The 27,502-nt window shown below is 42.0% G+C and overlaps 1 protein-coding gene across 1 annotated transcript in view; it reads left to right on the plus strand.

The window, feature by feature from the left end:
* Window positions 1-235: 235 nt before the first annotated feature.
* Window positions 236-27,502, plus strand: part of LOC124749332 (dipeptidyl peptidase 1-like) — a 69,320-nt gene continuing 42,053 nt past the window's right edge. The window contains exons 1-3 of the mRNA XM_047248968.1: window positions 236-418; window positions 10,636-10,767; window positions 14,887-15,045. Of these exons, the coding sequence (XP_047104924.1) occupies window positions 236-418; window positions 10,636-10,767; window positions 14,887-15,045 (474 nt within the window). The remainder of the gene's footprint in view (window positions 419-10,635; window positions 10,768-14,886; window positions 15,046-27,502) is intronic.

Raw genomic sequence — 27,502 nt, forward strand, 5'->3', positions numbered from 1 at the left:
ATTTTCAGGTATTTGACAGTGGGCACTTGGCACATAGTAGATCGAGGTATGTAATCGCAGGTTTGTCAGTTGCCTGAAGATGCAAGATTAATCGTTCGCTAATTTTCATTAAACTCGAGTGTGTTAGAGGCGAAGTTTTATTAATGTCAGTGATAAATGGATCAATATCTTTTAAGTGTGAAAATGATTAGACGACCAGTGTAAACATAAATGCAATCCATTTTCCAGGATCGCCATGTTCAGGTACCTGTGCACCGCTGTGCTGGCAGGTTTGCTGATTGCTGGCACTGTCGCAGACACACCTGCTAACTGCCTCTACAGCGATATCCAAGGAAGCTGGACGTTTTATGAGGGCGAGAGAAATCTCGACAACACAGCGACCTGTGACACAGTCGGTATGTCCTACCACTATATAAATGTGTGTGTTTATGACTGTTCTCACTAATTACTCAACATTTACACTTCATACGCACCTAGGTAGTCTCCTTTGGGAGTACTAGCTGAAACGTGCATTATACACAAAATACAAATAGACCGTGAAGGATTGATCTATTTATTTTCCACCTCGTAATGTAAACAGTAGAGCAGTACACAGTAAAAACCGTACCAAATAATGAAAAAAGACTGAGGTGAACGCGAGAGGCGCAAAGGTCGGGAAGTTACTGAGTCCAATTGCAACTTTGTCAGTCGGATATATCATCGACACCATGAAGATACTTGTAGTTGCCACGTGACGTGGGAGTTCATGCATCGGTACCGCTGCGAGGACCGAGCTACACATCTTAAACCGTCTTTTACACTAGAGACTTTACTGTCTCAATCTGCAATACGTGGTAAGTGAATCTACTGCAGCGCCCCTCGTGTGTGATTCATATACTGCGAGACGCCTGTCAGGAGTGATCTCCTTGTTTACACATTGCGAGAGCTGTCGGCTGTGCTCTTGGACATTCAAATGGTGAACATGCGCTACGTGGCACTGTCCTTTCTTTTTTTTTTAAGCAAAAGATAGCTGAAACGTGAACGTAGAAACGAAATTAAGGAAACAGTAGTGATTACATAAGTTTATGCTTCCGCGAAAACAAAATTCTTCTGATTATGTGACCACATTGTCAATGTGTAAAATTCTCCAACGTTTTTGCCAGTACTGCAAATGGCCTTCCTCACTGTGTTTTTGTTAGCTGCTGAACAGTTTTGGTTCCTGTATAGTAGTGGAAAAGGCTGTTAGCGTAAATTTCCTGGGTATTAAGGATGAGAGGAAGGGATCTTAGACGTCCATTTCTGGAGACAATGGCTATGACATGAAGATGATAGATAAAATTATGGCGACAAAGGATGAAGGCAATAGGGAAGAGCAGAATGAAGCGAAACATTACCCTTCTACTATATATTTAAGAGGTCACTGAAAGTCTGGGCAAAATTCTCGTCCAAGCAGGTATCAAGCCGATTTTTCGAAGCGGTAACAGAATAAAAGATACGTTTGACCAAACGAAAGACAAGCTACATTCTGCTGGAGTTTACGAAATCGGGTGCGAATGTGGGTTAGTGTATGTACATGGGACGGGACGACCGAGCAGCACACCGCTATCTGAAAGTGAAAGATACATCTGACTAAGACAACATTCCAAGTCAGCGGTGGTAGAACACCAGGATGAGTGCGGTAAACTGATCTAATTTCGAGAAGACCGAGTACTGGCGAAACAGCGTGTTACCTTCAGGAGAAAGACTAATGAAGCGACAGGAAACGTCGGAGGACTTTACACACTGGCAATGCGGTCACATAATCAGAAGACTTTTGTTGTCTGTGACAAGAATTTTGTTGACTCTGACAATAGACGCAGAAGCCTAAACTTATGTTATCACTGGTGTTTTCTTAATTCTATTACTACATCTCAGCTTTCTTTCTTTAAAAAACGGACAGTGCCACATAGAGCATGTTCACCATTTGAATGGTACAGACCGCCGGCTGCCAGCAGTGACAGCGCTACGGAACGGCAGCTCGTGCGAAGCAATACACACCGAGGAGCGCGGGAGACCACAGCGGCCTCAGCCGGCACTAGGCAGCAAGTAAGCAGCGCTACGTCAATACTGTCGCCCTTTTCTCAGTCGCCTACTTCCACCAGTGACAAGCAATTAAGTAAACACCAACCAAGAACATCTGTTTCCACCAATCAAAAGAAATAATGCAAACATCAATAAAGGACAGCTAACACCCTTTACCTCATCCTCAACACCCAAGAACATCAAAATAACAGTCTCTTCAGCCAGTATATAAGAACCAAAACTTCTCTTTCTCAGCAGTTAGCAAAAACATCCTGAGGTAGGCCATTTGCAATAGTGGCTGAGACATCGGAGAATTTTGCACATTAACAATGAGGTCACATACACAGATAATATTTATTACTGATAAAATCAAAATTCCTATTGGATATTCTTTACAAAGGCCGTATGGTAAATTCTCCACACTACTGAGAACTGAAAGAATGGGAAAAGTGTCGTCCAACCATTTCGGAACATCAACATTCATTTATTCAAGAAAATATACTGGATGATACAGAACGACGTTTTAAAAATCAGGGAGAATCCAAAGGATGAAATGTGGAACATATTGCAATAACGAACGTATAGGTAGCATACCATACTTTGGAAGACTTTTATTGGCAAAACAATACAGTACAATCAAATACAATGAACGGAGTCTGTCAGTTCACCACTTTAAATATTCAGTGTGACAACCATGAGCTTCGTTATATAATGTACAAAGACGAACCATGTTTTGTGTGATACTCTGTAAGATTCCAGGCTCCCCTCTGATGGTATCAAACGCTGTAAAGGTGCGATCAGTAAGCTCAGGTATTGTTCCTGTTGATGTTGAATACGCAAGGGACTTAACATAATCCGAGCGGAAAGATTCGAGAGTGATGACATCAGGGGAGAGCGCTGGCCATTCCCTTCCAATAATTACTCTCTGCCTGAAGTTGTCTGTTAAGGCGTGTACACACTAGGCCAATGAAGGCCGACAAACGACAGAGACTGGATTCGGCCGAATGTTGGTCGCCAGTGCATTGGCGTTCGGCTTCTCATACGCACCAAACGAAGGGCTTGGGACCAAGGAATTCGACCGTGTGGAATTGCAGTTGGCTGTGATAACTTGCCGAGCCTGCTCTCATTTTGTTATTGCTATAAAGTAGATGTGTGGTCCAGTGAGGTGACCTCCATGAATTCCAGCCCAAATGTTTACTCAGAATCTCACCTGTAACTTCTAGTACGGGCAGTGCGTAGATTTTCAACAACTCGTAGCTGGCTATTGTAGGAGTTCAAAATACCCTCCACCCTCCCTTGTAGGAGTTGACAGACCAGTAACCAGCTCAGTGTCTGGAAAATAGGGGTTAGCTGCAAATTGACAAGGGAACCACTGTGAGAACCGTTGCCGTGGTTCAATACCAGGATGTCCCATAGTTTTTAAGTTGTTGATCATGGAATGAATGTAACTGCACACAGTACAAATCCCGCCAGACACTCACGTGATATCCTTGCAGTGCGTGAGCAGTTGCACTAGTGCTTGTTTTAGGACTGAAAACTACGTGTTCCGTAATGTCTTCTTCCAATTCAGATATTCCTGCCCTCCTCCTTGCACCTGGCTGGTGTATATCAGCTAACATATTTCCTCCTTCCCATAGTCGACAACCAACATTGGTGACTAATGGACCTCTACGTAGTCGTCTGTTTAGTTTCCTTCTTGCATGCAGCCGACGATCTACAGCGAGAGCAATTGAATATCAGGAAGTTTTCCAAATGTGTAATTACTCTCCGTGAAGCCGGAACTATCTTCAGCGTGGTAAGCAGAAAACTGTACACTCAATAATTTTGACTAGTTTTCTGTTTACATCACGGCACCAGTGGACGGCAGGGGCGACAAGCACCAAGCAAACAACTTCCTGCACACAGATCCAGTATACTGCTCAACCTATAGTTCAAACCACCCTTGTAGAAATAACAAAACGATTGGACACTACAGGGCACAGAGACACGTAAGCGGATAGCAACGTCTCACAGTATAAATCCCCTTGGTTTCACTCAGTTGTCCTCAAGAAGCATAACACAAGAATCTGCTATGTTAGCTCTTTTGTGGAAGTACGTCACTCAATTTCACAAATAAAACTATGCCTAAGATAAGCAGCGGGCGTAAACTTCTGTATGGAAATGATGTCTGTCCATATCACAACGTAAACACTTTTACTTGGATGTTAACATTCTCTCCATAGGACCAAGAAACGTACCACTACGAAGATGTCGTGCGCTACAGAATTGCCCCAGATACTCTTTGTAGTTTGACGGGCCAGTGGTAGCTACCGAAAGATGATGGTAATGATATTAATAACGCGACACTATCAAAATATCTACAAGGTTCGTACAATTAACTACCACCAAAGACGATCTCAGATTCAATGGAAAATACTATGCACTGTAGTATACGTTGAATAGAAAATCAAATACTCGACCTCACCACTCACAGCCACAAATTAAATCTTCCAGTGCGTAACTCTGTTACACGACAACACACCTCGCTAAGCAACGGCGTAACAGAAATGTTCAGCTCTTTTATTTTAAAAAAAATGCTAACTGTAATGCTCCATAATGCCGTATAAATATTGTTCCAATGCGAAACCGCAACCAAATTGGGTAGAACCAGCTAATTGCAGTGTGCTTGTCTGGATCAAATAATATTTACTTGTGTCGCACTTTCAGATGTATATTTACTCTCTTGTTTACTTGACGATATTAATCAGAGATAATTTCTGTATATCGCAACCGTGAAGGCATAAAAAGAAGGGAGTTGGTACTACAGACTTACGCTGTACGTTGTTTTGAAGCCAGAGTGGGCGGGGCCTGTTGCCATTTTACGTAGCCCAAAACATTAACAGACTACTGTTCACGAGTGCTTCTTGTTCATTATTTCTGTCGTGTGGGCGCAACAACTGTTTTAAATACTAAAAATTATAGAGCTTACATGAATAAAATAGCGTCAGGAAGGCAATTTAGAACGTTTTTCTGTTCCTGAATGTGTATTTCGGGTAATATGACACAGTCAGAGTGACGTCACCGCGGTGAACTATGGAGGTATGAACGTGGCGAAACTAATGTTGTGGGCTAGTTAAGATAGCGGACATCAGCTTCAAGTTTGTAACGTAATGCCAACTCATTTTTTTTTTTACCTCGATAGTCGCAACCATGCTACAACAATATACTTGCGTAACTTGAATTCCAACATATTAAGTCGTTTTAAAATTCTCACCCTCTCCACAATAATTAAATTATATTTCTTTCAAGAATTAATCATCTTTCCCTTTAAACAACGTTCCCGAGATCATTTCTCCCTCCCTCCCTCTAACTTAAGAAGTATGAAATAATTTCTTAATTTGGAGATCAACAAATCTGAACTAATATTCCTATTTCTTTGGGAACTATATATAAATATATATATTTTGCTTTTTGTAATGATGCAGACTTTTCTTTATCTAATCTTTGACAACCCTTTACCACTTTACAATATTTGCAAATTATTCTTTCGCTCTACAATTAAACTTTACTTTTAAAATATACTTTTACATTAAATGTGGGGCAAATGAGAGTTGGGGCACTATTTTTATTTTTAAAGCAGAAATTGTTCTGTCTTTATTCTCTGTTTTCTTTCATGTACAGATACAAGTCAGCATGGATTTTATGAGTGCTGACGAAGCACGCAAACCCATCCAAGGGGAAAAGTAAAAAGAAATTAAACAAACAGACTGGTCTCACTGTCATTCTCAAACTACTTGAACTTTAAAATAAAGAAAAACTAAACCCACTTCAGGTGTCGACTTTCTGCTGACCCATTACTATCGAAATTTATTAAAACACAGCACTCGCACGATAGGAGAGACAATTAGTGTGCCCTCAGTAACAATGGTTCTCTCTTTGTCATGTAAGGTTTTATTGGAAAAGCTATTAAATTCGAGACCACGCACGCAAATCTCCTACTAACTTAGACTGGTTCTCGCTATATCACAAACAACCACACAACGCCCATTCTCCTAATTACACAGGTAATCCAGTCATTGTATCTATATAGAGATTTACAAACCTAAACAAACATACATCGACGCTCACGCTAAAGTCGCAAAATAATCTCTAACAGAATATCGCAAAGTGACCATTACATTTGCTTTACCCTTCAAATCCACTAATATACCATCGCAGAGACACTATTTTCTTGGTACGTGCTTCCTCGACCCTCAAATTCAAATAAAGGCTTCACATGAAAACGTCATTTGCCTTCCACAAGAAAATGGAAAATCTACAAATCTAACTCAGATACGGATCGCGTACATGCGAGTGGCTTCCAAGCTACACTTCCTTCAGTAACTTTTGGCGCAAAATCACCAACCAAGAGAAACCAATCATATACTACAAAATACAGTAGCCATTGCACGAAATTCTACGTTTCCACACCAATCGATCACTTGACGCTTTTCGCCCCACAGGCTTTCAAATAAGCTGATAACAATCTCACAGAATTCTCCTAAACGACTGTAGCATTTGACTCACACTCCCGAGTTTAACCCTCGTTCGGACTGATTCTAGTCCAATTACCAACCAACAACAACAACTGAATTTCTTGTGGGACAAACAAAGAACCATTTGCGATGAGCAAACAAAGTACGCTAATTCTCCTTTTTAACTATAGATGGTTTTTCTTTGCGGCGGTCATTGAAGTCTTTGCAGTAGCCAGCTGCGTCGTAGATGTTATCTTTGCCGCAAGCCGCAACTCTGCAGTCGTTCGTGAGCAGTAAACTCGCTAACTTTGATCGGATTCTGCTGCTCAGATATTTTCAGGAGACAGTCTACAACATTTTACAAAAAACACATATAAGAACACTTTCCAAACAACTCTTTACACTCTCGTTTTCTTTCGTAACAGCGAGTTTTCATAATATGGTGAGGCAACACCTACTAGTAATGCCGATTTAACGCAAGACAAATTTTGGTGGATTACACCAGGTATACTACTATAGATGTGTTCACAGTGTTCCATCGGCAGCAATGACATAACGTCAATGGGTGGACGGGAGGTAATCAGTTAAAAGGAGGTTGAAACGCTTCCTGCCCTTCCAGCTATAGATTCCACTTTCCGAATTCCTATGATGCGTATAATCAGACTGCAACGACGAATGAATAAATGAATGGAACTTTGGATTGAGGATGGAGGCGTGCTGGGGTAGTCTGTTCAGTTGTGCAAATTAGGATGGTGTAGTGGTTAGCGCATCTGCATAGTAAGCAGGAGACCCACATTCGAATCCTGGCCTTGCCACAAATTCTCGTTCATTCGTCACTTCAGTGTGCGTATACGCATCAGATATGTTGGAGACTTGAGAAGGTCTCTGGAACCATGTTTCACTTGATCAAAGTTTCGAATTTCATACCCTATAATATCCCAAATTTTTAAAACGTCGTTCTGTAACAGCACGGTACACACATCAGAGAACAGAATCAGCAAACAGCGCCGACATAATTTTTCCTTTGTGTCTCGTTTTCTTTGTATCTGATGCGATCGATAACTATACTTCCAGGTTTAATAAATATGAATTTTCATTGCTGAACAATTTTCGTTAAAAATTCTTGTTTCTTCGTGTTTTTATATTCTTATTATTTCTTATTTCTTTGTCCACGTATCGTAAAACCCAAACAAATTTTTATTTCAGATACTTCCTTTCTCTTATGGGTGAACACTAGTAGAAAAAATTTCGAATCCTTGTGTAACCTTAGGAATGTACCGTACCATGTAAACAAAGCAAACAATAAAATTAAGATCAAAAAGGCAGAAAGGCAAAAATTACATTACTATATCACGACTGAGCACGAGAAGAATTGTGATGTTGACAGAGGATGCCATCATTTCCCGTTTCTGCATATGCACGGTATTGCATGCGCAGGATTATATGCTCAACTGATGGACGTACTCACTGATACAATCGTGACGTGGTTGGTGGCTGAGCTACACACATACACACACACACACACACACACACACACACACACACACACACACACACACACACACATGCCTACATACAAAAGTAATCGATTATAACCCAGAAACTCGTTCAGAACTGTTTTTACATATAACTAGGGGCGAAGCGTTCACAGAAACGTACCTTAGCGCTGAGGCATGGTGGACTAGACGATATTCCATAGATAACAGCTATGGTGATACAACCCTCTTGTGTAAAATGACATCGTGAATAGGCACATTTGGCGATGTGACGTATAAAAAGAAATTTATTACCGAAAGAATAATTGCTGCTGTTTATGATGTGTTGAGTCACGAAACGAATTTGTAAAAACGCAACCCAATTTATCGTTACGTGTGAGACCCCTTATTGCATAATGAATGTTATGATGGGGATGGATTTTCTGAATAAATATGGATGGGGCACAATATTGAAGTACAGGATTCTTGAATCATTTTATATAGATGGCAGAAAAAGGGTGAGATTTAAAAGACAATAAAAAAATAAAAAGATAGTGGCACATTTATAGACAGAATGAAGAACTGAGAGTGTAATTGTGATATAATTCATAAAGTATATCTATACACGTCACATTTTTGTAGCACTGTTATTAAAAGATTTCTTTACTTCTTTATTGTTATGTAAATGTCGTTATGTGTCTATATGAGCAGCTGGGATGAAAATAATAACTGAAGTCAACTGATTGAAGGTGAGAAGTAAAAGTTAACTGTTTAAGTCTGTGTAAATCAGAATGTGTACCTATAACTTATATTGTGAGTAGGTATAAGAATATTGGGGGATGTACATTGCATGGGAAGATATATGTGAAGACATATGTGAAATGAAACCTAACTTATGTGATAGTGTGCATATTGTCTTCTGAACGAGGACTGAGGAAAGTTATTGGTGTGTGTGAGGTAATGCACAGATTTAGTTTGCTAGAAATTTTATCTATTCTGAAATGAAAGTAACCTGAAGGTGTTTTTTGTTTATGTGAATCTGGCTCTTGGGGGTAGTATTATTATAAAAGTTAATAATAGAAATTGTGTCAATGAGTAAGGACTCGGAATTAGGTTTATATGTGTATAAGTGCAATAATGAAGCTAAGAAATATTCTAAAATACAGAAGAGACATTGAAAGCATGCAGATATCTGCATTAACACATTTATGTACTCCTTCCTTGTTGACTTAATTAGCCTCAGTTGATGGCAATGCACAGCAGACATGCGATAATCCAACGAAGGGTTCATATAGCCTGCTCACTGGGTGTCATCACATTTCGATGTATTTTATCAGATGACATGTCCTGTGATAGCTAAAGACCACTGCTGACTGCATACACATATATTTGTGGAAGATCTGAATTTAGAGATGGAGATATGGATTTGTTGCAAATATTGAACACTGTCACGCGCAGGTACACAGAAAAGGAACGAGAATTGCTGTTTCGGTAATCATGTCACCTGTTGGAGGAAGAGGTCTTTGTTTGTGGAACTGATGGTAACATTACTGACTACCACTTCTAGCGCTTTGTCGTTGTCCACCGGGTCCACAAACGCTGTTGAATGGAGTAATTATTGTCCTCAAAGCGATTTGATGCGTCTGTCGACGCTGTGAATGTCCTGTACTTGGTTACCGACTTGCAGCGACTTGGTATTCTACCCGATAAAGTGAATACATTGCCAGCTACGGAACTGTGCAGTTCTATGTCCACGTCCTGTTGCCTCGGTTGCTGTAGTCAGCACGTTGCAGTCAAAATCAGAAGTCGAATATGAAGGATCTGAGTCTCTAAGAACTGCTGAAAGGTTTACTCATCCACTGGGCGGAATGAAAGCAAGGACTGTATTCTGTTCCACCAGAGAATTGGCTCGAGCCAACTAGTAGAGAATGTTCCCATGCCCACTTCGGATACTGCTTGGTTTGAACAGGAGAGCGCTTTACTCCACATACTCCTGTTTGTAGTGGTATGCCCAAGCCGTAGCCACTGTGACCCAAGAAACGGATAAACCAGAAAATTACTGGGAGACTGCAGTTTAACGAACCATACAGCAAGTTAACGCCTTCCATACACACAAGCTCCTTCGATAACGGAACAATCACTGTCCTAAAGGGAAAGCGGACCCAAAACTACACTTCTTGACCAAATGCCTGGTAAAAAAGCTAAACACCAACAACACTGACGCAGTTGTGCGGCAGAGGACTGCAAGTGTGTAATCATTTATATAGCCATTAATAATGTCTGCGTGTACAAAGTTACATTGACATCCGACCATGTTTTCCAGTTTCTTCTCCTCTTTTGTCAGACAGTGTGTTTCTGTCGGTAGACACGGTCGTGTAAGCATCTAGGGCTACCAATCTAATCTACGGCGCGTGTGACATTGTCCGACGAGAGCGCCCGAGCGCCATCAGAAGACATGGGCTGCCTGTTGGTTGCCGTAAACAGAGCTTTTGTCAAACACCATGTACAAGTTTCCTCATTGAGATATAATTCTTATTTACTTGTTTCTTCAAGTGCTCTTTAAGTTGAAAATCTTTGTAATGTAAGACTTTTGTCGTGCTTGTACAGATCCTGTGAGGGAAGTGAAGGTCACGCTCTCGTACCCGGACGTCGTCACCGACCAGTACGGCAACGTGGGCACTTGGACGCTCATCTATAACCAGGGGTTCGACGTGACGGTCAACGGCAGGACGTACTTCGCCTTCTCTTATTACACGTCGGTAAGCAACAAATAAGCAAAGGGTTGCGGTTACAAGTGAGCATACAATAAAATACAGTGAAGAGCCAAAGAAACTGGTACATCTGCCTAACACCGGGTAGGGTCTCCGCGAGCACGCAGAAGTGCCGCAACATGACGTGGCATGGGATCGACTAATGTCTCAAAGAGTGCTGGAGGGAATTGACACCACGAATCCTGTATCCACTTGGTCCAAATGCATTTTCATCCAGATACCTTCTTTCTTGAAGTGCTAATAAATGTATGTTGCGTTGACTGAGAGTGTCCGTTAGGTGTTTTAGTTTTCCAACTTTCATAAGTGTGTTGATGTTCAGAGTCTCCAGTGGGTGTTTTTTCTTGGGTCTTATCTTTGAAGAAGTTCTAGGAAGCTCCGACTCTGCCTTAAATGATGTTCTAGGCTCTCCAGAATCCAAAGGCCTAGTTGCACCGCCATAAATAGCGATGGAAGATTGGTTACGTCCTGGAGTAGCTTTCCTTTTGAAATTTACCATCATGTCTTAGGTTAAAGTTTAGTTTGGGGACAGGTAGTTGAACCTTTCCATGATAAAATTTCAAGCATTTATCTACCACCCGGCACAGGTGAACCGAGGTTTTTTAACGAGGTGTTACACCTCCCCCTCCTCCTTTTTCACAGGTCTTGGGACCGGCTTTGGCGGAGTTTTATGTAGTATATGTATACTTGCATACCCTATATATTAAAGATGTGTAGTGTATCTCTGTACGAACATTAATCACAGTATCACGCAAAACTTTGAAGTAAACCGGCCAAGATCTCTAGTTTTCTGCTAAAAATCTTCCCCGTATATATATATATATATATAGGATGTTTCTCAAGTCACGTTGCACACTTCTATATATATATATATATATATATATATATATATAGGATGTTTCTCAAGTCACGTTGCACACTTCTAGATGTTGTAGAGGTGACTCAGTAGATCATCATATCCGGAAATGTCATCCAACGATGCTACATAACGTCAAAGTTATAGACGCCGGCGCTTGTAAATGTGTGTACATACAGGGTGATTCTGTGATGATGTCACAAACTTCTAGAATGATGGAGAAGGATAAAAGTATCCGTTTGACGTAAGGGTTCCTGTACAGGAAACGAACGAGTAGAAAGTTATAAGCGAAAACTTTTCTGATACCTCTTGACAGTGGAATAAATGTACTGTAGTAGCTAAGATCACAGAGTAGGCAACCTTCTTAGGTGGTCGTATGGACCAAAAACAGGAAAAAGTATAGTAAAGATGGACTCTAAAACGAATACCTTAAGAGCTATGTAGTGCTCATAGCTTGTCAGGTAAGCATTTTAAAACCTATGTTTACTGAACGTTTCTTTTTCTTCTTTCAGTCCATACTACCACCTTTAAAAGTTTCGTACACTGCAATCTTAGCAGCAACGGTACGAGTACATGTCTTCCACTGTCGAAAGTATCAGAACGATTTTCACTTATAACTTTCGATAGGTTGGTTTCCAGTACAGGGACACCTACCTCAAATTGATGCTTTCATCCATCATTTTAGAAAGTTTGTATCATCATAACGGAGTCGCCTTGTATGTACATATATTTACAAGTGCCGGCGCCTGTAAGATTGGCGCTCTGTAGCGCTTTGGATGACGTTTCCAATGTAAAACTTGATCTATTAAGATCCCACTACAACTTCTGGAAGCGTGTAGCATGAATTGTGAAATATCCTACATATACAGGGTGTTCCAGCTATCTTGTCCATCCAAAATATCTCTTGAACAATAAAAGCCATTGGAAAACGACTTTCACCGGTATCAATGTAGGGCTGGGGCCCATGAATGTACATATTTGGAGACATTCTAAAACGAAAGCATATGTGTTTTTTAACACAAACTTATGTTTTTTTAAATGGACCTCCTATATTTTTTCTTCAGCAATCCATAGCATGACAAAGTACATACACAATGGCGTTGATTGCATCGCAATATTCCCATTACATCCCGAGGTATTAAGGCGCGAAGTTGACGCTTGAAACACCCGACATGCGCTGCTAGCGCACGTCCTGAGGCTCAGGCGTGAACCCCACGCTGCCCGTAATCGCGATGACCGTATTATTCGTTTCGGACCTCTTGATAAGTATGGAGGTGTGATTACACATGTCAATCACATCGCGATTACGGGCAGCATGGGGTTCACGCCTGAGCCTCAGGACGTGCGCTAGCAGCGCATGTCGGGTGTTTCAAGCGTCAACTTCGCGTCTCAGTATCTCGGGATGTAATGGGAATATTGCGATGCAATCAACGCCATTGTGTATGTACTTTGTCATGCTATGGATTGCTGAAGAAAAAATATAGGAGGTCCATTTAAAAAAAAAAAGTTTGTGTTAAAAACACATATGCTTTCGTTTTAGAATGTCTCCAAATATGTACATTCATGGGCCCCAGTCCTACATTGATACCGGTGAAAGTCGTTTTCCAATAGCTGTTATTGTTCCAGAGATATTTTGGGTGGGCAAGATAGCTGGGACACCCTGTATATTAAACAAATGTGTAGTCTATGTCCGTCCGATGGTTTATTAGAGTAACATGTAAAAATCTGACGTAAATCAGTCAAGAAATTTTCGAGATTTTTGGTAACAAAGTTACACTACAACTTGTCTTTGTATAGTACTAATAGACGACCAGCCTGGAGAACAAAGGTCGTCGTAGGCTAAAGCGAAATACGGTGGGCGGAGAAATATGGTGACATCGTCTGACGATGAATGTGTAAATTCAAAACTGGTAACGGTGCTTTTGGAATAAAGTAAACCGAAACTAAATATAAACATTGTTATCTGACAGCGCTGCTCATCCCTCGCAAGTGCTATCTACCTGAAATCATTTACGTTTCATACCATCTCTGAGTGCCGCAGCACGACGTGGCATGAACTCGACTAATGTCTGAAGTAGTGCTGGACGGAACTGACACCATCAGTCCTGCATGGCTGTCCACAATTCCGTAAGAGTACGAAGTCGTGGAGATACCTTCCGAAGAGCACGTTGCAAGACATCCCAAATATGCTCAATAATGTTCAAGTGTGGGGAGTTTGATGATCAGCGAAATTTTTTAAACTCAGAAGAGTGTTCTGGAGCCACTCTGTAGCAATTTTGGACGTGAGAAGTGTTGCATTGTCCTGTTGGAATAGCCAAGTCCGTCGTAATGCACAATGAACATGAATGGATGCAGGTGATCAGACAGTAACGTACCTGTCACCTGTCAGAGTCGTATCTAGATGTATCAGGGGTCCCATATCACTCAACTGCACAGGCCCCACACCATTACAGATTGGACAGTCTCCTGCTGACACGCAAGGTCCATGAATTTGTGGGTTGTCTCCATACCCGTAGATGTCCACCCGCTTGATACAATTTGAAACGAGACAGTTCCGACCAAGCAACATCTTTCCAGTCATCAAAAGTCCAATGTCGGTGCTGACGAGCCCAGCCGAGGAGTAAACCTTCGTGTCGTGCAGGCATCAAGGGTACACGAATGGGGCTTCGGCACCGAAATCCCATATCGATGATCTTTCGTTGAATGGTTCGCACATTGAAACTTGTTGATAGCCCAGCATTGAAATCTGCAGCAATTTGCGGGAGTGTTGCACTTCCGTCACACTGAACGAATCTCTTCATTCGTCGTCGGTCCCGTACTTGCAGGATCTTCTTCCGGCCGCAACGATGTCGGAGATTTCATGTTTTACCGGATTCCTGATATCCACGGTATACTCGCGAAATGTTCGTACAGGAAAATCCCCACTTCATCGCTACCTTGGAGATACTGTGTCCCACCTCTTGTGCGCCGACTATAACACCACATTCAGACTCACTTACAACTTGATAACTTGCCATTGTAGCAGCAGTATCCGATACAACAACTGCGCCAGACACTTGTCTTATATAGGCGTAGCCGGCCGCAGCACCGTATTCTGCCTGTTTACATATCTCTGTATTTGAATACACATACCGACGCCAGTTTCTTTGGCGCATCAGTGTACAATTTCATTAGTGTCCTACCAGTATATACAAAATGTTGCAGCAGTCGAAGCAAGTCCGTCACACTGACGCAGAGCACGATCTGTTTTGCAGGACAACGGCACGGTGACCAGCTGGTGCGACCGCACCTTCCCTGGCTGGTCGCATGACGTCACCGTCCGTCACTGGGCCTGCTACTACGCCGTCAAGGACACACCTGTCGCCAGGAAAGTCAACATGGATCCATTCTCAGCCACCAGCTACCGCGATTTGGTACGTTTCCTTCTTATCTCACTCATTCTACACTTACTGTTAAACGAAGACACTTCGAAAGGAAGTTCAGAAACCAGTAGGCGACCTAAATGTAGCGACCAGTATCACATAGTAATAAAGTGTCACAAAAGCAAAAACATGTTTAATTGGAACTCAGACGAGTCTAGCTTTACAAGTAAAACAAAATTTCGAGGCACACGTGAACATGACTACAGAAATACCAGTGCTGAGATTTGCTGACTTCATCGTCCTCTTAGTCAAGTGAAAGCTTTAGCAAGCTAAATACATTGCCCCAAAAAAAAGAATTAGTGCACCCTACTAGAAATTTCCGATTCACTCAAGACTTTTTGTTGCAACAGTGCACATGGAGTACGTGACATTATTACATTTATAGATCAATGGCATAAGTGGTAAGGTATCAGGTATCGACCCATGCTGGAACATCCGTATTAATACGTGGTGTAGCCTCCACGGCCAGCAATGTAGGTCCTGATTCTGGCATCCACTCGATCCTACAGATGACGAATACTGTGTTGGTACACATAATACCACGCCTGATCGACCTGTTCACGTAGTTCTGTACGAGTTGGTTGATGAGTCGCACGAGTCACTTCTCGTCCCATCATACCACACACGTGCTCGATTCGAGACGAGTCCGGAGATTGTGCTGGTCAGGGAAGTTGCTGCACATCTTGCGGAGCACCTTGTGTTTCAAGGGCAATATGTGGACGAGCATTATCCTGTTGGAACCACACATCATCTTCGTGTTGCAAAAATGGCAGAAGAACGGTTCTAACAACATTCTGCACATACTGAGTGCTGGTTAGCGAGCCGTCCAGAAACACCGAAGTTGAATGAGAGTTAGCTTATTATGCCCCAGAGCATAACCCTGGGGTGCGATCAGTGTCTTGGACGATTGCACTCTAAGAGACAGCGGTCACCAGGTCTACATCGTGCACGCAAACGAGCGTCACTTGCGTTCAGGAAGGATCTGCTTTCATCGCTGAAAACCACGGCGCGCCATTCCATCTTCCAAGTGATCCTCCGATGGCGCTAGTCGAGCCATGCACGACGATGCTGTTGCGTGAGTGGAAGATGGGCTAGAGGTGTGCATTCCCGTTGTCCCAAGGCTAGCCCGCCTTGTGGCCGAGCGGTTCTAGGCGCTGCAGTCTGGAACCGAGCGACTGCTGCGGTCGCAGGTTCGGATCCTGCTTCGGGCATGTATGTGTGTGATGTCCTTAGGTTAGTTAGGTTTAATTAGTTCTAAGTTCTAGGCTACTGATGACCTCAGATGTTAAGTCGCATAGTGCTCAGAGCCATTGGAACCTTTTTTTTCCCCCAAGGCTAATAACCGGTTCGCAACAGTTCTTGTTGACATATCTGGGCTCTCAAGCCGTCTTATTTGCGCAGAGGTAGTTGTACGATCTGCCACTGCTGATCTTACAATCCGACGATCCTGGCGGGCGTCTGTGTTGCGTGATTGTCCAGAACTTCGCCTATGGTGTGAGAATGTTCGTTTGACAACTGACACCAGCATCGTTGCACTGCTGGCACTCACGCCCAAGTTGTGTGACAATTCTCCGAAAGGAGCGTCCTGCCCCTGGGAAAGCCACAATTCGACTTCACAAACTCGCTCAGTTCGCTGTGAGAAGCACGAGTGCTTCTGGTTCCCAGCTTGCTTCACACGTTTACACCATACTGAGCCTTCTGGCTGTGACAATTCCCTATAAAGGTAGACACAAACGACGCTCTAGTAGCTATGCCATTACACTATCTGTTAGTGGATGTCGTTGACACCATCATCAGTACGTCTTTTATCCACCAGATGACACATACTGTCATCGTATCGAAGTCGGCGTCGTCTTTCCTGCTGTACTATTTTTTTCCGGCTAAGTAGTTCTGTCATTTCGAAATATTTAAATGGAATACTTCCGGTTGTACACGCGCAGAACAGTATTGATGGAAGTAAAGTGTGCAACTCGTGGAAACTAGAGACGGAGAAAGGAATGCATCTGAAATTAGAAAGTACAAAAGGATACTAAAAATTAAATGGGCAGAAAAAGTATGAAACGAGGGAGTACTAGGATGCATGAGAAAGAAAAAAATTCTACGGAAAACACGAGAAGAAGAGAAAATTTGCTTGCATTGTCGCTTTGTTATCTAGGAGTAAGTGGTCTATTGGAACTCCGAGAAGCAACCTAGGAAGATGTATCAGAGTTCAAGATCTCATCAATGATAGTTGGAGACGCAGTACAAGAACGGAGACGACGTAGCTGGGGAAGGGTGCTGGCCGCCTCCTTTTCAGAGGACGCGTCCCAACTTTCACAGTAAAACATTTATAGTAACCACAGAAAACTTAAATCTGGATGAACCCCGCTCAGCCACAATATTAGGCCAGTTCTTCACTGGAATGCCTCCTGGAAGGTTAACTAGAGCGTGAAAAGCGTTGTTTGTCAGAAGTTCATTAGAATATTGGGTGTGGTAGGTAAGCAGATATCAAACTACACACATCAAAAAAAGTTTTGCATTACCTCGGTTCCGAGAGTTCCGGAACCCGTACAGAAAATTGGAATACAGATCAACACAAACATCATTTCTGCCCTTTTTATTGCTCATGAAAACCACACATTGAATGTTGTACCAGCACTCAGCAAGACCTTCAGAGATGGTGGTCCAGATTCCTATGCACACCGGTACCTCTAATACACAATAACACGTCCTCTTGCATTGATGCATGCCAGTATTCGTCGTGACATACTGTCCACAAGTTCATCAAGCAATGTTGGTCCACATTTTCCCACTCCTCAACGGCGATTCGGCGTATATCCCTCAGACTGGTTGGTGGGTCACGTCGTCCATAATCAGCCCTTTTCAATCTATCCCAGGCATGTTTGATAGGGTTCATGTCTGGAGGACACGCTGGCCATTCTAGTCGAGCGATGTCGTTATTCTGAAAGACGTCACTCAAAGATGTGCACGATGGTGGCGCGAATTGTTGTCCATGAAAACGGATGCCTCGAAAATATGCTCCCGATATGGATGCACTATCGGTCGGAGGATGACATTCACGTATTGTACAACCGTTACGGCGCCTTCCATGACCACCAACGGCGTACGTCGGCCCCACACAATGCCACCCCAAAACACAAGGGAACTTCGACTTTGCTGCACTCGCTAAACAGTGTTTCTAAGGCGTTCAGCCTGGCCGGGTTGCCTAAAAGCACGCCTCGGACGGTTGTCTGGTTGAAGGTATATGCGACACTCATCGGTGAAGAGGACGTGATGCCAATCCTGAGCGGTCCATTCGGCATGTTGTTGGGCCTATCTGTACCGCGCTGTATGGTGTCTATAGCGCACAGTTTGAGTCGTAACACGACATCCTGTGGCTTCACGAAAAGCATTATTCAACACAGTGGAGTTGCTGTCAAGAGTTCCTCCGAGTCATAATCAGTAAGTAGCGGGTCATCCACTTCAGTAGTAGCCCTTGGGCGGCCTGAGCGATGCATGTCATCGACATTTCCTATCTCTCTGTATCTCCTCCATGATCAAACAACATCCCTTTGGTTCACTCCGAGACACTTGTACAGTTCCCTTGTTGAGACTACAGACAACACGAGCCGTGTACCTGGTGGAATGACTGGAACTGATCGGCTGTCGGACACCCTCAGTCTAATAGGCGCTGTTCATGCATGGTTGATTACATCTTTGGGCGGGTTAAGTGACATCCCTGAACAGTCAAGGTCTATCATCAGGAGTTGATGTGTGTATTAACGTAAGACAGAGAGACGGCCTCCAATCAGTCGAAAGAGCGGGACTTAAAATCGAATATGAAGAAACAGTCCTACAATGAAATACATGTCTCCAAATGTTGAGGACGTGCCTTTATATCACTCTGTGCTTTCAGGGAGAACATCCTTGGTAAGTGTGTCTTTTAGCGGAATAAAGGGCCTACAGTGAAAGTTCGTACGAAATGGTTTCACTGACAAAAACCAAAAATGCCAGCTGACCAGTCAGATAGATGTACTCATTCACAATAATTTTACAGGACGCTGAGAGAGAGGTTTTCCTATTGTGGGACATTTGATTGCTAGGCCAGATATTGGGCACTTCATAGATTACTGGAAAAAGGGAAGACTTTTCTTGTGTCTACTGGGTGTTACAAAAAGTATTTCAAGTTTTGAGATTTGGTTGTTTGGACCAAAGAAGGACAAATGTTCAGTAAACATGGGCTGTAGAATTCATACTTTAAGAGCTATGAGCATTTGTTCAGATTCGCTAGCGTGAACCACATATGTTCCACTACTTCTATTCTCTTCTTGTCTACACTGTTTATCGTCCACGTTTCACATCCATATATGGCTACACTCCATACAAATACTTACAGAAAGGACTTCCTGACATTTAAATCTACGCTCTATATTAACAAATTTCTCTTCTTCATAAACGCTTTCATTGCCATAGCCAGTCTACATTTTATATCCTCTTTACTTCGACCATACTCAGTTATTCTGCTGCCCAAATACCAAAACCCATCTACTACTTTGTCTCTTTTCCTAATTTAATTCCCTCAGCATCACCTAATTTAATTCAATTTCATCCCATTATCCTCGTTTTTCTTTTCCTGATGTTCATCTTACATCCTCCTTTCAAGACACTTCCATTCCATTCAGCTGATCTTCCAAGTCCTTTGCTGACTCTGACAGAACTACAATGTCATCAGCAGACCCCAAGGTTTATACTTTTTCTCCCTGGATTTTACCTCCTTCTCCAAATTTTTCTTTGGTTTCTTGTACTGCTTGTTCAATGTACAGATTGAATGACATCGGGGACTGGCTACAACCCTGTCTCACTCCTCAACCATTCCTTCCCTTTCTTGCCCCTCGACTCTTAGAACTGCCTTCTGGTTTCTGTACAAATTGATGGCTCTGAGCACTATGGGACTTAACATCAGAGGTCATCAGTCCACTGGAACTTAGAACTACTTAAACCTAATTAACATATGGCCACCACACACATCCACGCCCGAGGCAGGATTCGAACCTGCGACCGTAGCAGTCGCACGGTTCTGAACTGAAGCGTCTGGAACCGCTCGGCTACCGCGGCTGGCCTCTGTACAAATTGTAAGCAGCCTTTCGCTCCCTGTATTTTACGCCTGCCACCTTCAGAGTTTGAAACAGAGTATTCCTGTCAACTTTGTCAAAAGCTTTCTCTAAGTCTACAAATGCTAGAAACGTAGATTTGCCTTTTCTTAACCCATCTCCTAAGATAAGTCGTAGGGTCCGTATTGTCTCGCGTGTTCCTACATTTCTACGGAATCCAAAATGATTTTTCCCGTGGTCGGCTTCTAACAGTTTTTCCATTCGTCGGTAAAGAATTCGTGATAGTATTTTGCAACCGTGACTTATTAACCTGATAGTTCGGAAATTTTCACACCTGTCAGCACCTGCATTTTTTTGGAATTGAAATTATTATATACTTCTTGAATTCTGAGGGTATTTCGTCTGTCTCATACATCTTGCCCACGAGATGGAAGAGCTTGGTCATGGCTGGCTCTCCCAAGGCTATCAGTAGTTCTAACGGAATGTTGTCTACTCCAGGGGTCTTGTTTCTACTTAGGATTTTCAGTGCTGTCAAATTCTTCACGCAGTGTCATATCTCCAATCTCATCTTCATCTATGTCCTCCTCTCTTTCCATAATATTGCCCTCAAGTACATCGCCCTTGTATAAACCCTCTGTATACTCCTTCCACGTTTCTGCTTTCCCTTCTGTTCTTAGAACTGGTTTACCATCTGAGCTCATGATATTCATACAGGTTGTTCTCTTTTCTCGAAAGGTCTCTTTAATTTTCCTGTAGGCAGTATCTATCTTACCTCTAGTGATATATGCCTCTACGTCCTTACATTTGTCCTCTAGTCCTCCCTGCTTAGCCATTTTCCACTTCCTGTCGATCTCATTTTTGAAACGTTTGTATTCCTTATTTCCTGCTTCATTACTGCATTTTTGTACTTTCTCCTTTCATCAATTAAATTCAATATTTCTTCTGTTAGCCAAGTATTTCTATTAGCCCTCGTCTTTTTACCTACTTGATCTTCTGCTACCTATACTATTTCAACTCTCAAAGCTACCCAATCTTCTTCTACTGTATTCCTTTCCCCTGTTGTTGACAATCGTTCCCTAATGCCCTCTCTGAAACTCTCTACAACCTCTGGTTGTTCCAGTTTATCCAGGTCCCGTCTCCTTAATTTCCCCCCTTTCTGCAGTTTCTTCAGTTTTAACCTACAGTTCATAACCAATAAGTTGTGGTCAGTGTCCATATCTCCCTTGGAAATGTCTTACAGTCTAAAACCTGATTCCTAAATCTCTGTCTTACCATTATATAATGCAATTACATTATTATATATTTACATTGAATAAACAGTCACAGGCTCTAAAATATCCGTAATGAGTAAGCTTGAACAGAATAATGTGTTCTCAGTTGTTTACTGCATCCTGTACGTCGTTCATAATAGCAAAGAGCTTCCAGTAGAAGAGAAGTGTTTCACGGTAGCAAACATGAACAAGTGCTCATAGCTCTGAAGGTATGCATTTTAGAACCAATGATTTGTTGTACATTCTGTCTTGTTTTGATCCAGAATACGAACTCTTAAAATATGGAATACTTTGTTTCTTGTTGTTGTTGTGGTCTTCAGTCCTGAGACTGGTTTGATGCAGCTCTCCATGCTACTCTATCCTGTGCAAGCTTCTTCATCTCCCAGTACCCACTGCAACCTACATCCTTCTGAATCTGTTTCGTGTATTCATCTCTTGGTTTCCCTCTACGATTTTTACACTCCACCCTGCCCTCCAACACTAAATTGGTGATCCCTTGATGTCTCAGAATATGTCCTACCAACCGATCCCTTCTTCTAGTCAAGTTGTGCCACAAACTCCTCTTCTCCCCAATTCTATTCAATACCTCCTCATTAGTTACGTGATCTACCCATCTGATCTTCAGCATTCTTCTGTAGCACCACATTTCGAAAACGTCGATTCTCTTCTTGTCCAAACTAGTTATCGTCCATGTTTCACTTCCATACAAGGCTACGCTCCATACAAATACTTTCAGAAACGACTTCCAGACACTTAAATCAATACTCGATGTTAACAAATTTCTCTTCTTCCGAAACGCTTTCCTTCCCATTGCCAGTCTACATTTTATATCCTCTCTACTTCGACCATCCTCAGTTATTTTGCTCCCCAAATAGAAAAACTCCTTTACTACTTTAGGTGCCTCATATCCTAATCTAATTCCCTCAGCATCAACCGACTTAATTTGACCACATTCCATTATCCTCGTTTTGCTTTTGTTGATGTTCATCTTATACTCTCCTTTCATGACACTGTCCATTCCGTTCAACTGCTCTTCCAAGTCCTTTGCTGTCTCTGACAGAATTATAATGTCATCGGCGAACCTCAAAGTTTTTATTTCTTCTCCATGGATTTTAATACCTACTCCGAATTTTTCTTTTGTTTCCTTCACTGCTTGCTCAATATAGAGATTGAATAACATCGGGGATAGGCTACAACCCTGCCTCACTCCCTTCCCAACCACTGCTCCCCTTTCGTGCCCCTCGACTCTTATAACTGCCATCTGGTTTCTGTACAAATTGTAAATAGCCTTTCGCTCCCTGTATTTTACCCCTGCCACCTTCAGAATTTGAAAGAGAGTATTCCAGTTAACGTTGTCAAAAGCTTTCTCTAAGTCTACAAATGCTAGAAACTGTAATATTAGTAATTTTCGCCTCACAAACATTAATATACGCTCAATAGTAAACGCCTATTGGCCTAACGTTATTGAGCAATTGTAAAGTAAAAGAAATGAATCATCGCATAGCAGCGACAGAATCTATTATTCTTTATCTTTGCCGTTCTTGCGCGGTGCCAGTAAATCTATGTACATGTATCGATTAATGGTATAAAAAGGAATTCTGTTGTTTCAAGACAAATGAGGCTTTTGGCGCCTCACCTTTTACTGTTTGTATTCCATGAGAGGCGGACGCGGACTTGCTGCGCTCCACAACTGTATTTTATATTTGGTGTGAAAATATTGAGTGAATATGCTAATTGTTATTTTTTCCAATCAGAAAAGATGTAGTTTCTTGTAACTGATATCGAACAGACAGCATCAAGAGGACATTTTGACTGTTATGTATAAAGTATTTAACCACAATGGTCATCTATTGTAATTTAATATGAAAAGGTACGTAGCATTAAAAAAAAAGTGTGTTAAAGATAAGTGCTTATTTTCGTAAATTAACCTTGATGAGTCCATCTCCTTATTTACTTAACTGTTAATTATTTTGTGTTACTTCATCATCAGAAATTACGATCACGCTGATGGGCCGAACGCAGCATGAGGCAGAAGGAACATTATCGTTTTCCTATTATTTCTGAACCAACTTTTTTTTAATTGTGTAGTGTTGCATTTCTTTTAAAGTCTATAAATCTTCTGGTCCCTTAGTGTTGATCCGGGTATGACTACATCGCGACTATAAAAATGCACAGAAATGATAATGTTTCTTCCGAGCGATCTCAAATATATATATATATATATCAATATGCTGCTCTTATTCAGGTATTTAATGGTGAACAACAACAACAACAACATTTTGCATCCGTGCCTTATTAAACTGATAGTTCGGTAATTATCACATCTGTCAGCACTTACTTTCTTTGGGATCGAAATTATTATATTATTCTTGAAGTCTGAGTCTATTTCGCCTGTCTCATACATCTTGCTCACCAGATGGTAGAGTTTTGTCAGGACTGGCTCTCCCAAGGCCGTCAGTAGTTCTAATGGAATGTTGTCTACTCCCGGGGCCTTGTTTCAACTCAGGTCTTTCAGTGCTCTGTCAAACTCTTCGCGCAGTATCGTATCTCCCATTTCATCTTCATCTACATCCTTTTCCATTTCCATAATATTGTCCTCAATTACATTGCCCTTGTATAGGCCCTCTATATACTCGCTCCACCTTTCTGCTTTCCCTTCTTTGCTTAGAACTGGGATTCCATCTGAGCTCTTGATATTCATACAAGTGGTTCTCCTTTCTCCAAAGGTCTCTTTAATTTTCCTGTAGGCAGTATCTATCTTACACCGAGTGAGATAACCCTCTACATCCTTACATTTGTCCTCTAGCCATCCCTGCTTAGCCATTTTCACTTCCTGTCGATCTCATTTTTGAGACGTTTGTATTCCTTTTTGCCTGCTTCATTTACTGCATTTTTGTATTTTCTCCTTTCATCAATTAAATTCAATATTTCTTCTATTACCCAAGGATTTCTACTATCCCTCGTCTTTTTACCTACTAGGTCCTCTGCTGCCTTCACTACTTCATCCCTCAAAGCTACCCATTCTTCTTCTACTGTATTTCTTTCCTCCATTCCTGTCAATTGTTCCATTATGCTCTCCCTGAAACTCTGTACAACCTCTGGTTCTTTCAGTTTATCCAGGTCCCATCTCCTTAAATTCCCACCTTTTTGCAGTTTCTTCAGTTTTAATCTACAGTTCATAACCAATAGATTGTGGTCAGAGTCCACGTCTGCCCTGGAAATGTCGTACAATTTAAAACCTGGTTCCTAAATCTCTGGTTTACCATTATGTAAACTATCTGATACCTTCTAATATCTCCAGGATTCTTCCATGTATACAACCTTCTTTTATGATTCTGGAACCAAGTGTTAGCTATGATTAAGTTATGCTCTGTGCAAAATTCTACCAGGCTGCTTCCTCTTTCATTTCTTAGCCCCAATCCATATTCACCTACTACGTGTCCTTCTCTCCCTTTTCCTACTACCGAATTCCAGTCACCCATGACTATTAAATTTTCGTCTCCTTTCACTATCTGAATAATTTCTTTTATTTCACAATACATTTATTCAATTTCTTCGTCATCTGCAGAGCTAGTTGGCATATAAACTTGTACTACTGTAGTAGGCGTGGGCTTCGTGTCTATCTTGGCCACAATAATGCGTTCACTATGCTGTTTGTAGTAGCTTACCCGCACTCCTATTTTTTATTCATTATTAAACCTACTCCTGCGTTACCCCTATTTGATTTTGTATTTATGACCTCGTATTCACCTGACCAAAAGTCTTGTTCCTCCTGCCACCGAACTTCACTAATACCTACTATATCCAACTTTAACCTGTCCATTTCCCTTTTAAAATTTCTAACCTACCTGCCCGATTATGGGATCTGACATTCCACGCTCCGATCCGTAGAACGCAGTTTTCTTTCTCCTGATAACGACGTCCTCTTGAGTAGTCCACGCCCGGAGATCCGAATGGGAGACTATTTTACCTCCGGAATAATTTTACCCACGGAGGACGCCATCATCATTTAATCATACAGTACAGCTACATGCCCTCGGGAAAAATTACGGCCGTAGTTTCCCCTTCCTTTCAGCCGTTCGCAGTACCAGCACAGCAAGGCTGTTTTGGTTAGTGTTACAAGGCCAGATCAGTCAATCATCCAGTCTGTTGCCCCTGCAACTACTGAAAAGGCAACTGCCCCTCTTCAGGAACCACACGTTTGTCTGGCCTCTCAACAGATACCCCTCCTTTGTGGTTGCACCTACGGTAGGGCTATCTGTATCGCTGAGGCACGCTAGCCTCCCCACCAACGGCAAGGTCCATGGTTCTTGGAGGGGGGGGGGGGATACTTCGTTTAATATCCTGTATTACCGACGGGTGCCTGTGAGAGTCTTGGTCACCAGCCAGCCACTGCCGCCCTCCCCCCCCCCCCTCCCCCGCCACCACCGATCTAGCCACACCAGCACTCGATAGCCACCACTCTAGCCACCACTCTACCTTTCTCGGAGGTGCAGACTGCAGATCGATCACCACCTGTTACTGATTTCCGTTGAAGCACTGACAGTGTTCTCTTTGACTCAAAAAAATGATTAAAATCTGCAAATATGACCTTCAGTTATCCTGCAATATGAAGGTCGTTCAATACACTATGTCCCAAACTGCCTTTTTTATAGTCGTTTCAGGAGCTGGAAATTTGATGCTATTTCTAAATATGTGCGAAGTTTCAAACAGTTCCTACAAATGGCAGACCCGCAGTGAACAATCGAAGTAGCGCCTATGCAACGTACTGTAACTGAATTCTAGGTTGCGGAAAAAGACACCGTGGTGAACATCCATAAACTATTGTGTGCAGTGTGAGGTAGTGATCCAATTGATTGGAGTACTGCTGGGCGATTGGTAAAGAGGGTTTAAAGCGTTAGGAAGTGCAATAGCTGAGCTCCTTGATGCACCACATGCGGAACGTCATGTCACAGCCACTACTTCCGAAATGATGAATGGCACAAGGCCCATTATTCGTGCAGACCGTCAGATTACGACTCGACAATTGACCCTATAGCCATCGCCGAGCATTGGAAATGCATTTACAATTTAACCGTGAATTTACTTTCAAAATCCTTTCTTAAAGAATTTACTTTATTTACTAGCGATTCAGCAAGAACATCAACACATTTAATCACACTAGGTGAGCGTGGAAGTAGTTGCCAGGGAGCAACTGATGAAAATGAAATTAACTTTAACAAATGGGAATTTTCTTCATAAAAGCCGTTTCAAAAACAGATTTAAAATTTATAAGCAGAAAAGCATCCTCCAAATATCAAGTTACAATTTTATTTAGAGGCGGAAAGAACAATATTGACAGTATGAGCCTTCGGGCTGAGAAGTTTGCCGCTCCCTTTCAACACGGCTGTAGTCACGACCGCTCACAACAACCTCTGAAAGACTACACTGGTGCAAATCTGCAACACACCAGATTACTTTAAACTAAAAATTTTAACAACTCACACAAACACATTAACTATGAACCCCGTAAGGTGGGAGGGGTGTAAATGGTACAAACACTCACACTAAGAAATTATTTGCCACCGAAAGTGCAATTTGTTTTTAAAAGGACTCTTACGGTTGAAGGGTGGCAACTTTATAAGAATGACTATATAAATAAAACCCATGAAATTCAGACTTACATAAAATGTACAACATGCTCTACATTACACATATACCGCCTCGCAAGATGATAGGCAAGATAAAAACATTTTTGGTAAACATTTTTGGAACAGTGATCAATAAAGTATTATATTTGAACTAAAGTTCAGTCTTGATCACAACACCTAACCTATGTTATTAAGACATAAGTGTTGTGATCAAGACTGAACTTTAGTTAAAATAAGATAAAAACATATTTCAGGAATTCGGCCTTTACACCTTAATTCTATAAATTCGTTAACACCGAATCCGGCAAACATGACAGAAGCAGCTATTAACGTATGGCAGATTGACAGGGGGATTACTGAACAAGCCGAACCGCAGACTGCTCTAACCCTCCCCAACTCCACAAGGAACAAACGGATCACCCAATTCACAAATAACCACCTTCCCGCGGGTGGGCAA

The sequence above is a fragment of the Schistocerca piceifrons genome, chromosome 1, assembly GCF_021461385.2.
Source record: "Schistocerca piceifrons isolate TAMUIC-IGC-003096 chromosome 1, iqSchPice1.1, whole genome shotgun sequence".
In the NCBI taxonomy this organism is placed as follows: Eukaryota; Metazoa; Arthropoda; class Insecta; order Orthoptera; family Acrididae; genus Schistocerca; species Schistocerca piceifrons.